Source organism: Ranitomeya variabilis, chromosome 6 (assembly GCF_051348905.1).
Source record: "Ranitomeya variabilis isolate aRanVar5 chromosome 6, aRanVar5.hap1, whole genome shotgun sequence".
Classification (NCBI taxonomy): domain Eukaryota; kingdom Metazoa; phylum Chordata; class Amphibia; order Anura; family Dendrobatidae; genus Ranitomeya; species Ranitomeya variabilis.
Genome location: NC_135237.1, coordinates 569,789,252 through 569,803,034, shown reverse-complemented (window position 1 = coordinate 569,803,034; position 13,783 = coordinate 569,789,252). Strand labels below are relative to the sequence as shown.

At 44.6% G+C, this 13,783-nt stretch overlaps 1 protein-coding gene across 1 annotated transcript; it reads left to right on the top strand.

The window, feature by feature from the left end:
• The first annotated feature begins 431 nt into the window (after window positions 1-431).
• Window positions 432-13,354, top strand: LOC143781670 (lymphocyte antigen 6E-like). The gene is made up of 3 exons (XM_077268398.1): window positions 432-537; window positions 12,802-12,921; window positions 13,091-13,354. The coding sequence occupies exons 1-3, from the start codon at window positions 483-485 to the stop codon at window positions 13,297-13,299; spliced, it is 384 nt and encodes a 127-aa protein (XP_077124513.1). The 5' UTR covers window positions 432-482; the 3' UTR covers window positions 13,300-13,354.
• The last annotated feature ends 429 nt before the right edge of the window (window positions 13,355-13,783 follow it).

The window sequence follows — 13,783 nt, the reverse complement described above, 5'->3', positions numbered from 1 at the left end:
AGGGTCTGAAGACTTATGGCCATGTGATATTTCAGTTTTTCTTTTTTAATAAATTTACAAAAATTTCTACATTTCATATTTTTTTTTTCAGTAAAGATGGGGTGCAGAGTGTACATTAATAGGGAAAAAATGAACTCTTCTGAATTTACCAAATGGCTGCAATGAAGCAAAGAGTGAAAAGTGTAAAGGGACCTGAATACTTTCCGCACCCTCTGTATATTCTATACAATACCTGGTATATAAGGGCTGTGACGTTGGGTGCGACTCGGGAGTCCTTAGTTGCAGGGAGCGGTCGCCTAATCTTGATGGATGAGTGACAGGTATTGTCCGCACATATGTATAAGTTACATATTATATGCATACATCCTTGCTTGCTTTCGATAGTGGAGGGGCTGTAGGTAGGGTTTTGTAAACGCCTTGAATAAGTAAAGATCTGGAGGTGTATATATATAGGGACACCGAGCTTTTCCTGATCACACATCATGATGGCAGCATACACAAGCCTCATCCTGGTGATCGCCCTCTGTGTGGCCACAGGTAAGACCCTGCACCTGCCGGACCCCCGCACTGCTACTGATAGGTACTATGTAACCTATATAGCAGAATGCTGGACACCTCTGAGATTGTATCACACATTAGATACAACTATGGAAAGAAGAAACTGGGAAAGAAAAAGCATATTAGGGTCTTATCCGATGACAATGTGATGTCAGGGAAAGGGAAAAATACACTCACCTTGTTAGGCTGCTGAATGGCAACACATAATGGGCATATAAACAGCTTCTGCACAGATACCGGTCAAGAGGACGACCAGACATACAGAGAGGAAGACAGAGGTATCACTCATGTGCTGCTGCACAGGTTTACTAGTCAACGCGTTTCGAGGTCGCGCAGGACTTTTTCATAGTTTTGTCCTGATGAAGAGATCCTGCGTGATCTCGAAACGCGTTGACTTGTAAACCTGTTTAAATAAATGTTTTAATTTCACCGCTATGTCGCTATCAGCAGCGCCCGAGTGATACCTCAGTCTTCTCACATTAGATACAGCGGATCAGGCTTGCATATGGCAAATCAAAAGACAACTCTTAAAGAAGCCACAGTCTGAGCGAAACGTCTCTACTAGTTCTAATGAGAAATTTACACCTCATTGAACCAAACAATAGCATTAAACATTGGCCTGACATAATACTCCCACACCATGACAATGCATTACTACCACATAGTGTTGGATTAATGCCACCATATAGCTAATAATTAATACCTGTACACCATGACTACATATGACCAAAGCATCATGTGGAAAATCTCAGTGAATAATCGGTGGTATTAAGTGATCATGGCGTGAAAATATTATTTAATACCAATATGAAGGTAATTCTGTCATTGTGGTGGTAATATGTGGTCATGCTGTGGCAGTACTATTTATAACACTATGGTGGTATTACTCATTAACTAAGATTTCACATTTACTCCACATAATCACTAAATAATATACACTCCCTGCTTCTACCTCCATTATAGTATCTGTCAGTATCTTTCCTCCTGCTACCTCCATTATAGTATATGTCAGTATCCTCCCTCCTGCTACCTCCATTATAGTATCTGTCAGTATCCTCCCTCCTGCTACCTCCATTATAGTATCTGTCAGTATCCTCCCTGCTGCTACCTCCATTATATTATCTGTCAGTATCCTCCCTGCTGCTACCTCCATTATAGTATCTGTCAGTATCCTCCCTCCTGCTATCTCCATTATAGTATCTGTCAGTATCCTCCCTCCTACTACCTCCATTATAGTATCTGTCAGTATCCTCCCTCCTACTACCTCCATTATAGTATCTGTCAGTATCCTCCCTCCTGCTATCTCCATTATAGTATCTGTCAGTATCCTCCTTGCCTCTACCTCCATTATAGTATCTGTCAGTATCCTCCCTCCTGTTACCTCCATTATAGTATCTGTCAGTATCCTCCCTCCTACTACCTCCATTATAGTATCTGTCAGTATCCTCCCTCCTACTACCTCCATTATAGTATCTGTCAGTATCCTCCCTCCTGTTACCTCCATTATAGTATCTGTCAGTATCCTCCCTCCTGCTACCTCCATTATAGTATCTGTCAGTATCCTCCCTCCTACTACCTCCATTATAGTATCTGTCAGTATCCTCCCTCCTGCTACCCCATTATAGTATCTGTCAGTATCCTCCCTCCTACTACCTCCATTATAGTATCTGCCAGTATCCTCCCTCCTGTTACCTCCATTATAGTATCTGTCAGTATCCTCCCTCCTACTACCTCCATTATAGTATCTGTCAGTATCCTCCCTGCTTCTACCTCCATTATAGTATCTGTCAGTATCCTCCCTCCTGCTACCTCCATTATAGTATCTGTCAGTATCCTCCCTCCTACTACCTCCATTATAGTATCTGTCAGTATCCTCCCTCCTGCTACCCCATTATAGTATCTGTCAGTATCCTCCCTCCTGCAACCTCCATTTTAGTATCTGTCAGTATCCTCCCTCCTGCTACCTCCATTATAGTATCTGTCAGTATCCTCCCTGCTGCTACCTCCATTATAGTATCTGTCAGTATCCTCCCTCCTGCTACCTCCATTATAGTATCTGTCAGTATCCTCCATGCTGCTACCTCCATTATAGTATCTGTCAGTATCCTCCCTCCTGCTACCTCCATTATAGTATCTGTCAGTATCCTCCCTGCTGCTACCTCCATTATATTATCTGTCAGTATCCTCCCTCCTGTTACCTCCATTATAGTATCTGTCAGTATCCTCCCTCCTGTTACCTCCATTATAGTATCTGTCAGTATCCTCCCTCCTGCTACCTCCATTATAGTATCTGTCAGTATCCTCCCTCCTGTTACCTCCATTATAGTATCTGTCAGTATCCTCCCTCCTGTTACCTCCATTATAGTATCTGTCAGTATCCTCCCTCCTGCTACCTCCATTATAGTATCTGTCAGTATCCTCCCTCCTACTACCTCCATTATAGTATCTGTCAGTAACCTCCCTCCTGCTACCCCATTATAGTATCTGTCAGTATCCTCCCTCCTGCAACCTCCATTTTAGTATCTGTCAGTATCCTCCCTCCTGCTACCTCCATTATAGTATCTGTCAGTATCCTCCCTGCTGCTACCTCCATTATAGTATCTGTCAGTATCCTCCCTCCTGCTACCTCCATTATAGTATCTGTCAGTATCCTCCATGCTGCTACCTCCATTATAGTATCTGTCAGTATCCTCCCTCCTGCTACCTCCATTATAGTATCTGTCAGTATCCTCCCTGCTGCTACCTCCATTATATTATCTGTCAGTATCCTACCTCCTGTTACCTCCATTATATTATCTGTCAGTATCCTCCCTCCTGCTACCTCCATTATAGTATCTGTCAGTATCCTCCCTCCTGCTACCTCCATTATAGTATCTGTCAGTAACCTCCCTCCTGCTACCCCATTATAGTATCTGTCAGTATCCTCCCTCCTGCAACCTCCATTATAGTATCTGTCAGTATCCTCCCTCCTGCTACCTCCATTATATTATCTGTCAGTATCCTCCCTCCTGCTACCTCCATTATAGTATCTGTCAGTATCCTCCCTGCTGCTACCTCCATTATAGTATCTGTCAGTCTCCTCCCTCCTACTACCTCCATTATAGTATCTGTCAGTATCCTCCCTCCTGTTACCTCCATTATAGTATCTGTCAGTATCCTCCCTCCTGCTACCTCCATTATAGTATCTGTCAGTAACCTCCCTCCTGCTACCCCATTATAGTATCTGTCAGTATCCTCCCTCCTGCAACCTCCATTATAGTATCTGTCAGTATCCTCCCTGCTGCTACCTCCATTATAGTATCTGTCAGTATCCTCCCTCCTGCTACCTCCATTATAGTATCTGTCAGTATCCTCCATGCTGCTACCTCCATTATAGTATCTGTCAGTATCCTCCCTCCTGCTACCTCCATTATAGTATCTGTCAGTATCCTCCCTCCTACTACCTCCATTATAGTATCTGTCAGTATCCTCCCTGCTGCTACCTCCATTATAGTATCTGTCAGTATCCTCCCTCCTGCTACCTCCATTATAGTATCTGTCAGTATCCTCCCTCCTACTACCTCCATTATAGTATCTGTCAGTATCCTCCCTCCTACTACCTCCATTATAGTATCTGTCAGTATCCTCCCTCCTGTTACCTCCATTATAGTATCTGTCAGTATCCTCCCTCCTGTTACCTCCATTATAGTATCTGTCAGTATCCTCCCTCCTGCTACCTCCATTATAGTATCTGTCAGTATCCTCCCTCCTGCTACCTCCATTATAGTATCTGTCAGTATCCTCCCTCCTGCTACCTCCATTATAGCATCTGTCAGTATCCTCCCTCCTGTTACCTCCATTATAGTATCTGTCAGTATCCTCCCTCCTACTACCTCCATTATAGTATCTGTCAGTCTCCTCCCTCCTGTTACCTCCATTATAGTATCTGTCAGTATCCTCCCTCCTACTACCTCCATTATAGTATCTGTCAGTATCCTCCCTCCTGCTACCTCCATTATAGTATCTGTCAGTATCCTCCCTCCTACTACCTCCATTATAGTATCTGTCAGTATCCTCCCTCCTGCTACCTCCATTATAGTATCTGTCAGTATCCTACCTCCTGCTACCTCCATTATAGTATCTGTCAGTATCCTCCCTCCTGTTACCTCCATTATAGTATCTGTCAGTATCCTCCCTCCTGTTACCTCCATTATAGTATCTGTCAGTATCCTCCCTCCTGCTACCTCCATTATAGTATATGTCAGTATCCTCCCTCCTGCAACCTCCATTTTAGTATCTGTCAGTATCCTCCCTCCTACTACCTCCATTTTAGTATCTGTCAGTATCCTCCCTGCTGCTACCTCCATTATAGTATCTGTCAGTATCCTCCCTGCTGCTACCTCCATTATAGTATCTGTCAGTATCCTCCCTCCTACTACCTCCATTATAGTATCTGTCAGTATCCTCCCTCCTGCTACCTCCATTATAGTATCTGTCAGTATCCTCCCTCCTGCTACCTCCATTATAGTATCTGTCAGTATCCTCCCTCCTGCTACCTCCATTATAGTATCTGTCAGTATCCTACCTCCTGCTACCTCCATTATAGTATCTGTCAGTATCCTCCCTCCTGTTACCTCCATTATAGTATCTGTCAGTATCCTCCCTCCTGTTACCTCCATTATAGTATCTGTCAGTATCCTCCCTCCTGCTACCTCCATTATAGTATATGTCAGTATCCTCCCTCCTGCAACCTCCATTTTAGTATCTGTCAGTATCCTCCCTCCTACTACCTCCATTTTAGTATCTGTCAGTATCCTCCCTGCTGCTACCTCCATTATAGTATCTGTCAGTATCCTCCCTGCTGCTACCTCCATTATAGTATCTGTCAGTATCCTCCCTCCTACTACCTCCATTATAGTATCTGTCAGTATCCTCCATGCTGCTACCTCCATTATAGTATCTGTCAGTATCCTCCCTCCTGTTACCTCCATTATAGTATCTGTCAGTCTCCTCCCTCCTGTTACCTCCATTATAGTATCTGTCAGTATCATCCCTGCGTCTACCTCCAATATAGTATCTGTCAGTCTCCTCCCTGCTGCTACCTCCATTATAGTATCTGTCAGTATCCTCCATGCTGCTACCTCCATTATAGTATATGTCAGTATCCTCCCTCCTGTTACCTCCATTATAGTATCTGTCAGTATCCTCCCTCCTGTTACCTCCATTATAGTATCTGTCAGTATCCTCCCTGCTGCTACCTCCATTATAGTATCTGTCAGTATCCTCCCTGCTGCTACCTCCATTATAGTATCTGTCAGTATCCTCCCTCCTGTTACCTCCATTATAGTATCTGTCAGTATCCTCCCTGCTGCTACCTCCATTATAGTATCTGTCAGTATCCTCCCTGCTGCTACCTCCATTATAGTATCTGTCAGTATCCTCCCTCCTGTTACCTCCATTATAGTATCTGTCAGTATCCTCCCTGCTGCTACCTCCATTATAGTATCTGTCAGTCTCCTCCCTGCTGCTACCTCCATTATAGTATCTGTCAGTATCCTCCATGCTGCTACCTCCATTATAGTATCTGTCAGTATCCTCCCTCCTGTTACCTCCATTATAGTATCTGTCAGTATCCTCCCTCCTGTTACCTCCATTATAGTATCTGTCAGTATCCTCCCTCCTGTTACCTCCATTATAGTATCTGTCAGTATCCTCCCTCCTACTACCTCCATTATAGTATCTGTCAGTATCCTCCCTGCTGCTACCTCCATTATAGTATCTGTCAGTATCCTCCCTCCTGTTACCTCCATTATAGTATCTGTCAGTATCCTCCCTGCTGCTACCTCCATTATAGTATCTGTCAGTCTCCTCCCTGCTGCTACCTCCATTATAGTATCTGTCAGTATCCTCCATGCTGCTACCTCCATTATAGTATCTGTCAGTATCCTCCCTCCTGTTACCTCCATTATAGTATCTGTCAGTATCCTCCCTCCTGTTACCTCCATTATAGTATCTGTCAGTATCCTCCCTCCTGTTACCTCCATTATAGTATCTGTCAGTATCCTCCCTCCTACTACCTCCATTATAGTATCTGTCAGTCTCCTCCCTGCTGCTACCTCCATTATAGTATCTGTCAGTATCCTCCCTCCTGTTACCTCCATTATAGTATCTGTCAGTCTCCTCCCTGCTGCTACCTCCATTATAGTATCTGTCAGTATCCTCCCTCCTGTTACCTCCATTATAGTATCTGTCAGTATCCTCCCTCCTGTTACCTCCATTATAGTATCTGTCAGTATCCTCCCTCCTACTACCTCCATTATAGTATCTGTCAGTATCCTCCCTCCTGTTACCTCCATTATAGTATCTGTCAGTATCCTCCCTCCTACTACCTCCATTATAGTATCTGTCAGTATCCTCCCTCCTGTTACCTCCATTATAGTATCTGTCAGTATCCTCCCTCCTACTACCTCCATTATAGTATCTGTCAGTATCCTCCCTCCTGTTACCTCCATTATAGTATCTGTCAGTCTCCTCCCTCCTGTTACCTCCATTATAGTATCTGTCAGTATCCTCCCTCCTGTTACCTCCACTATAGTATCTGTCAGTATCCTCCCTGCTGTTACCTCCATTATAGTATCTGTCAGTATCCTCCCTGCTGCTACCTCCATTATAGTATCTGTCAGTCTCCTCCCTGCTGCTACCTCCATTATAGTATCTGTCAGTATCCTCCCTCCTGTTACCTCCATTATAGTATCTGTCAGTCTCCTCCCTCCTGTTACCTCCATTATATTATCTGTCAGTAACCTCCCTCCTACTACCTCCATTATAGTATCTGTCAGTATCCTCCCTCCTGTTACCTCCATTATAGTATCTGTCAGTATCCTCCATGCTGCTACCTCCATTATAGTATCTGTCAGTATCCTCCCTCCTGTTACCTCCATTATAGTATCTGTCAGTATCCTCCTTGCCTCTACCTCCATTATAGTATCTGTCAGTATCCTCCCTCCTGTTACCTCCATTATAGTATCTGTCAGTATCCTCCCTCCTGCTACCTCCATTATAGTATCTGTCAGTCTCCTCCCTGCTGCTACCTCCATTATAGTATCTGTCAGTCTCCTCCCTGCTGCTACCTCCATTATAGTATCTGTCAGTATCCTCCCTCCTGTTACCTCCATTATAGTATCTGTCAGTATCCTACCTCCTGCTACCTCCATTATAGTATCTGTCAGTATCCTCCCTCCTGCTACCTCCATTATAGTATCTGTCAGTATCCTACCTCCTGCTACCTCCATTATAGTATCTGTCAGTAACCTCCCTCCTACTACCTCCATTATATTATCTGTCAGTATCCTCCCTCCTACTACCTCCATTATAGTATCTGTCAGTATCCTCCCTGCTGCTACCTCCATTATAGTATCTGTCAGTCTCCTCCCTCCTGTTACCTCCATTATAGTATCTGTCAGTAACCTCCCTCCTACTACCTCCATTATATTATCTGTCAGTCTCCTCCCTGCTGCTACCTCCATTATAGTATCTGTCAGTCTCCTCCCTCCTGCTACCTCCATTATAGTATCTGTCAGTCTCCTCCCTCCTGTTACCTCCATTATAGTATCTGTCAGTAACCTCCCTCCTACTACCTCCATTATAGTATCTGTCAGTCTCCTCCCTGCTGCTACCTCCATTATAGTATCTGTCAGTATCCTCCCTCCTGTTACCTCCATTATAGTATCTGTCAGTATCCTACCTCCTGCTACCTCCATTATAGTATCTGTCAGTCTCCTCCCTGCTGCTACCTCCATTATAGTATCTGTCAGTCTCCTCCCTGCTGCTACCTCCATTATAGTATCTGTCAGTCTCCTCCCTGCTGCTACCTCCATTTTAGTATCTGTCAGTATCCTCCCTGCCTCTACCTCCATTATAGTATCTGCCAGTCTCCTCCCTGCTGCTACCTCCATTATAGCATCTGTCAGTATCCTCCCTGCTGCTAGTGCAGCGCCCCAGAGTCCTGGTCATGCAGTATTGTCGCTCTGCCACTAAGGGGAGTGATGTTATGTCTGATTGCCCTAAAGGAGTTCACCTGACCAGGTATCACAGTCACACATTACACTTCACACTCCGGCCACCAGGGGGAGCAAAAGGTTCTATTTACTAGGCCACTCCTCACACTCTGGTAAAACTGGGGGTTGGATAGGAAGTTAGAGAGAAGCTGACTGGGTTTTGCCCAGGTAACATCTAGAGAGAGAGTTGCTGGTAAGACCCAGGGAGGTCCCTGTCAGGGGTGGGATCCTGACATTGGCCTTGCACGAGACAGATCGTTACGGAACTGCGCCTGCACTTCATTGTGGCGGTATCCTAAGAAAGGACAAGAAGCGAAGTATATTGTGGAGAAGTGAGAAACGAGATCACAGCACTAGGAGATAATACTGGGAGGAGTCGGGCCCTAAGATCGTGGCAACATCCTCCTGAGTCCTGAGGTGTGTAGCCGGTGGCCGGAACACCGAGGGAGTACTGATTCTACGCATTACTCCAGATAATGGCAGGGCAGTTAACTTTAGGTTGGCTGTCTCACCTTTACACCTATGAAGACAACGGAGGCAATTGTGGGAGAGGGGCATCTCTAGGGTCCCTATAATTTAACTCCAGGCCTAACCCGTCATAGGGGTGCGTCCTATCCATATCATCTGTGGGACGGAGAGAGAACATCAGAAACATACACGACAGTTGTGAGGACTATCCCGTGGTGCTCAGCAGGGAGGTACTACAACACACAGGCGCTAAGTAGGAAGGCTACTGATTTCCACCTGCAAAGGGAACTCTGGATGTGCCTTCGGACCGGCCGGTCTCAAACAGCCCTGTTAGCAGTGCTCTGGACCGTGGACCTTGAGGTCTTCAGTAAAAGGTAAAGAGACTGCAACCTTTGTGTCCTCATTATTCATCGCGCCTTACATCACCATCTACACATCAAGGGAAGCCCTGGGGACATACTTCACCTGTGGGAAGGTATACCATCTAGCTGCCATTCCATCACCCCAGTGGACCCCTAGCAGCGTCGGTCATCCTGACCGAATACCACAGGTGGCGTCACGAACACTTGACAAACTTTCATCTACACCTTTAATTGGGCGCCCCTTAGCAGGGCCACGGGCCGGGTCGGGCCACCGTGACATCCCCAAAACCGAAACAGAGGCGACCCGGTACCGAGTACCCCATTGCCCTGCGCCTGGGGGCGCTCCACTACCTCCATTATAGTATCTGTCAGTATCCTCCCTGCTACTACCTCCATTAGATGACATACAGCTGTATACTATATATAAGGGAGATGACAAACATGTATATACTGAGGGGAAAAAGACAGGTGTGAGGTGAAAATGAAAAGGTGTGAGTGCAAAATGAGAGGAGTGAGGGAAAATAGTGGAGTGATCGGAAAATGACAGATTTGAGGTCGAAATGACAAGTGTTAGGGGGGATGAGAGGAGTGAGGGGGAAAATAAGAGGAGTGAGGGGAAAAATGAAAGATGTGAGGGAGAAAATGAGAGGCGTGATGGGAAAATAAGAGAAGTAAGGTGCTATAACTAACCACAGATATTTACTATGCCCAGGCAACGCCGGGCTCTTCAGGCAGTCTAATACAGTATATAAAGCTGAATGTGAATGTGTGTATGTATGTATGAGTGAATGTCCGGGATTGGCATCTGCACCGTCGCAGCTACAGCCACAAAATTTTGCACAGTCACATGTCTGGACCCCGAGAGCGTCATAGACTATGTTGTGAGGCGAATTTTAACCCCGCGCTTTCCAATTCACCAAACAATTTTGCCCCTATCTACATAATGTGGAAAAAGTGAAAGGTAAAGTGTTGGAGGCAAATTGAAAGCTGCCAGATGTGAACAAGGAGGACTTAAAGAATGAGAGTGATGGTGCCAAAGAGTATATAATGTACAGTTGCTAAGGTGGGGCCCCGACATGGGATACTCACCACACACGGGGATATGAACACACACACAAAATGCGCCACACACTATCACGTGCTTGAACACATATACCACCCTCAGCACACATTTCACCACACATACACCAACCTCGCCACATAAAAGTCGAAACACAAAAGTCACCGCTCAAAACTCGCCACGCGCAAAATTTGCCACATGCAAAACTCGCCACATGCAAAACTAGGCTCACGCAAAACTCACCTCATGGAAAACTCGGCACACGCAAAACTTGCACACGCGGAAAAATTGCCACATGCACAAAAGTTGCAACACATGCAAAAGTTGCCTCACACAAAACTTGCACATACTCAAAACGCACCACACATAAAACTTGCCACGCACAAAACTCGCCATGCGCAAAACTTGCTGCACAAAACTTGCTACACTAACCTGTCTCATGCAACTTGACACACAAAAAGTTGCTACACGCATGTCGCCACACAAAACTCATCTCACAAAAGTCGCTACATGCATGTCGCCACACGCAACTCAACACACACAACTTGAGACATGAAACTCTCCCTAAAACACACACAAGTCTGGTATTATCCTTCAAAAATAAAAATCTAATTAATAAGCAGACAAACTACAAGAGCAACAAATGTACCATATAGGAAATACGGCAGCTGTCAGTCGCATGATCTGTCTATTATGTGTATGTGTGAGCTAATATATTCTGCCGGGGGGGAGGGCTTCCTATTGGCTGGGGATTTATCAGGCTGCCTATTTAGCTTACAAATACTGAGGTAAAAATACTGACCAAATAACGTGTGAACAAGGTCTAATACAGGAGGAGATGACACACAGATATATACTATATACAGGAGGAGATGACACGCAGGTATATACTATTTACAGGGGAGATGACACACACATATATATAATATACAGGAGGAGATGACATACAGGTATATACTATATACAGGAGGAGATGACACAGGTGCATTCTATATACAGGAGCAGATGACACACAGGTATATACTATATACAGGAGCAGATGATGTACAGGTATATACTATATACAGGAGGAGATGACTTTCAGGTATATACTATATACAGGGGAGATGACACACAGGTATATACTATATACAGGAGCAGATGACACACAGGTATTTACTATATACAGGAGGAGATGACATACCGGTATATACTATATACAGGAGGAGATGACATACAGGTATATACTATATACAGGAGGAGATGACACATAGGTATATACAATATACAGGAGGAGATGACATACAGGTATATACTATATACAGGGGAGATGACACACAGGCATATACTATATACAGGAGGAGATGACACACAGATATATACTATATATAGGAGGAGATGACATACAGGTATATACTATATACAGGAGCAGATGACATACAGGTATATATTATATACAGGAGGAGATGACACACAGATATATACTATATACAGGAGGAGATGACACACAGGTACAGTATATACTATATACAGGAGCAGATGATGTACAGGTATATACTATATACAGGAGGAGATGACTTTCAGGTATATACTATATACAGGAGGAGATGACACTTGGTATATACAATATACAGGAGGAGATGACATAAAGGTATATACTATATACAGGAGATGGCATACAGGTGTATACTATATATAAGAGAGATGAAAAACATGTATATACTGAGGGGAAAATGAGAGGTGTGAGGTGAAAATGAGAGGACTGAGGGAAAATAGTGGAGTGATCAGAAAATGACAGATGTGAGGTTGAAATGACAAGTGTTGGGGGGAATGAGAGGAGTGAGGGGTAAAATAAGAGGAGTGAGGGGGAAAATGAGAGGTGTGAGGGAGAAAATGAGAGGTGTGATGGGAAAATAAGAGAAGTGAGGTGCTATAACTAACCACAGATAATTACTATGCCCAGGCAACGCCGGGCTCTTCAGCTAGTATATGATATTAATGCTGTATCCTCTCCCATAATGTTTGATCCTCTGCAGAGCTGTTATATCTAAACTCAACAGCTGTATCCAATCTTATACGTTATAAGATTGGATACAGCAGTCAGTATCACATGTGATAAGATTGGATACAGCAGTCAGTATCACATGTGATAAGATTGGATACAGCAGTCAGTATCACATGTGATAAGATTGGATACAGCAGTCAGTATCACATGTGATAGGATTGGATACAGCAGTCAGTATCACATGTGATAAGATTGGATACAGCAGTCAGTATCACATGTGATAGGATTGGATACACCGCGGTGCACTATATAACCTTTCTCTTTTGCTCGCAGTTTACTCGCTGAATTGTTACACCTGCTCATTACAAACTTCCAATGCCAATTGTCAGACTTCGACAACCTGCAGCAGCGGAACAGCGTATTGTCAGACCATAGTGGGATCAGCCTCCTCTGGTGAGTTCACCATTTTGTTGTGTGATTATGGGGGTTGTAGTCCTCGTTCACCTACAGCCGGGAGACTACAAACCCAAGGTGCTGTACATATAGAATCTTTATATACATGGCAATGACTGACAGGTTGGAGCCCCACTACTTTGTCACATTTTTGTTTTCTCCGCGCTAGGTGGGATTTCGGCCTCCGTCATCAGTAAGACATGTGAAACATCCTGCACTGCAGGCACCTACAGCGTCTCCGGCGCCACCGCCACCACCTCCTGCTGCAACACCGACCTGTGTAATGTCAGCGGCGGCGCCAGCATCAAGGCCAGCTCTGCCACCATCATCCTGGTGCTGGGATCCCTCCTGACAATCCTGAGGAGCTCAGTCCTGTAACCGCAGACGTGAGACATCAGCAGAACACAGAAATAAAGAATGAATATTTTCATGATCTCTGCTTGCTATCAGTGAATTGATGTATTTTTTCTTCCACATCTAGAGGCTGGAACGTTTCAGAACATCTAGAGGATAGAATAGAAAGAGGTCAGGGCACACAGAGCATTGTGGCTATGATAGAAAGAGGTCAGTTCACACAGAGCATCACAGCTTTGATAGAAATAGGTCAGGAAACACAGAGCATCAGAGCTATGATAGAAAGAGGTCAGGACACACAGAGCATCACAGCTATGATAGAAAGAGGTCAGGACACACAGAGCATCACAGCTATGATAGAAAGAGGTCAGGAAACACAGAGCATCACAGCTTTCATAGAAAGAGGTCAGGACACACAGAGCATCACAGCTATGATAGAAAGAGGTCAGGAAACACAGAGCATCACAGCTTTCATAGAAAGAGGTCAGGACACACAGAGCATCAGAGC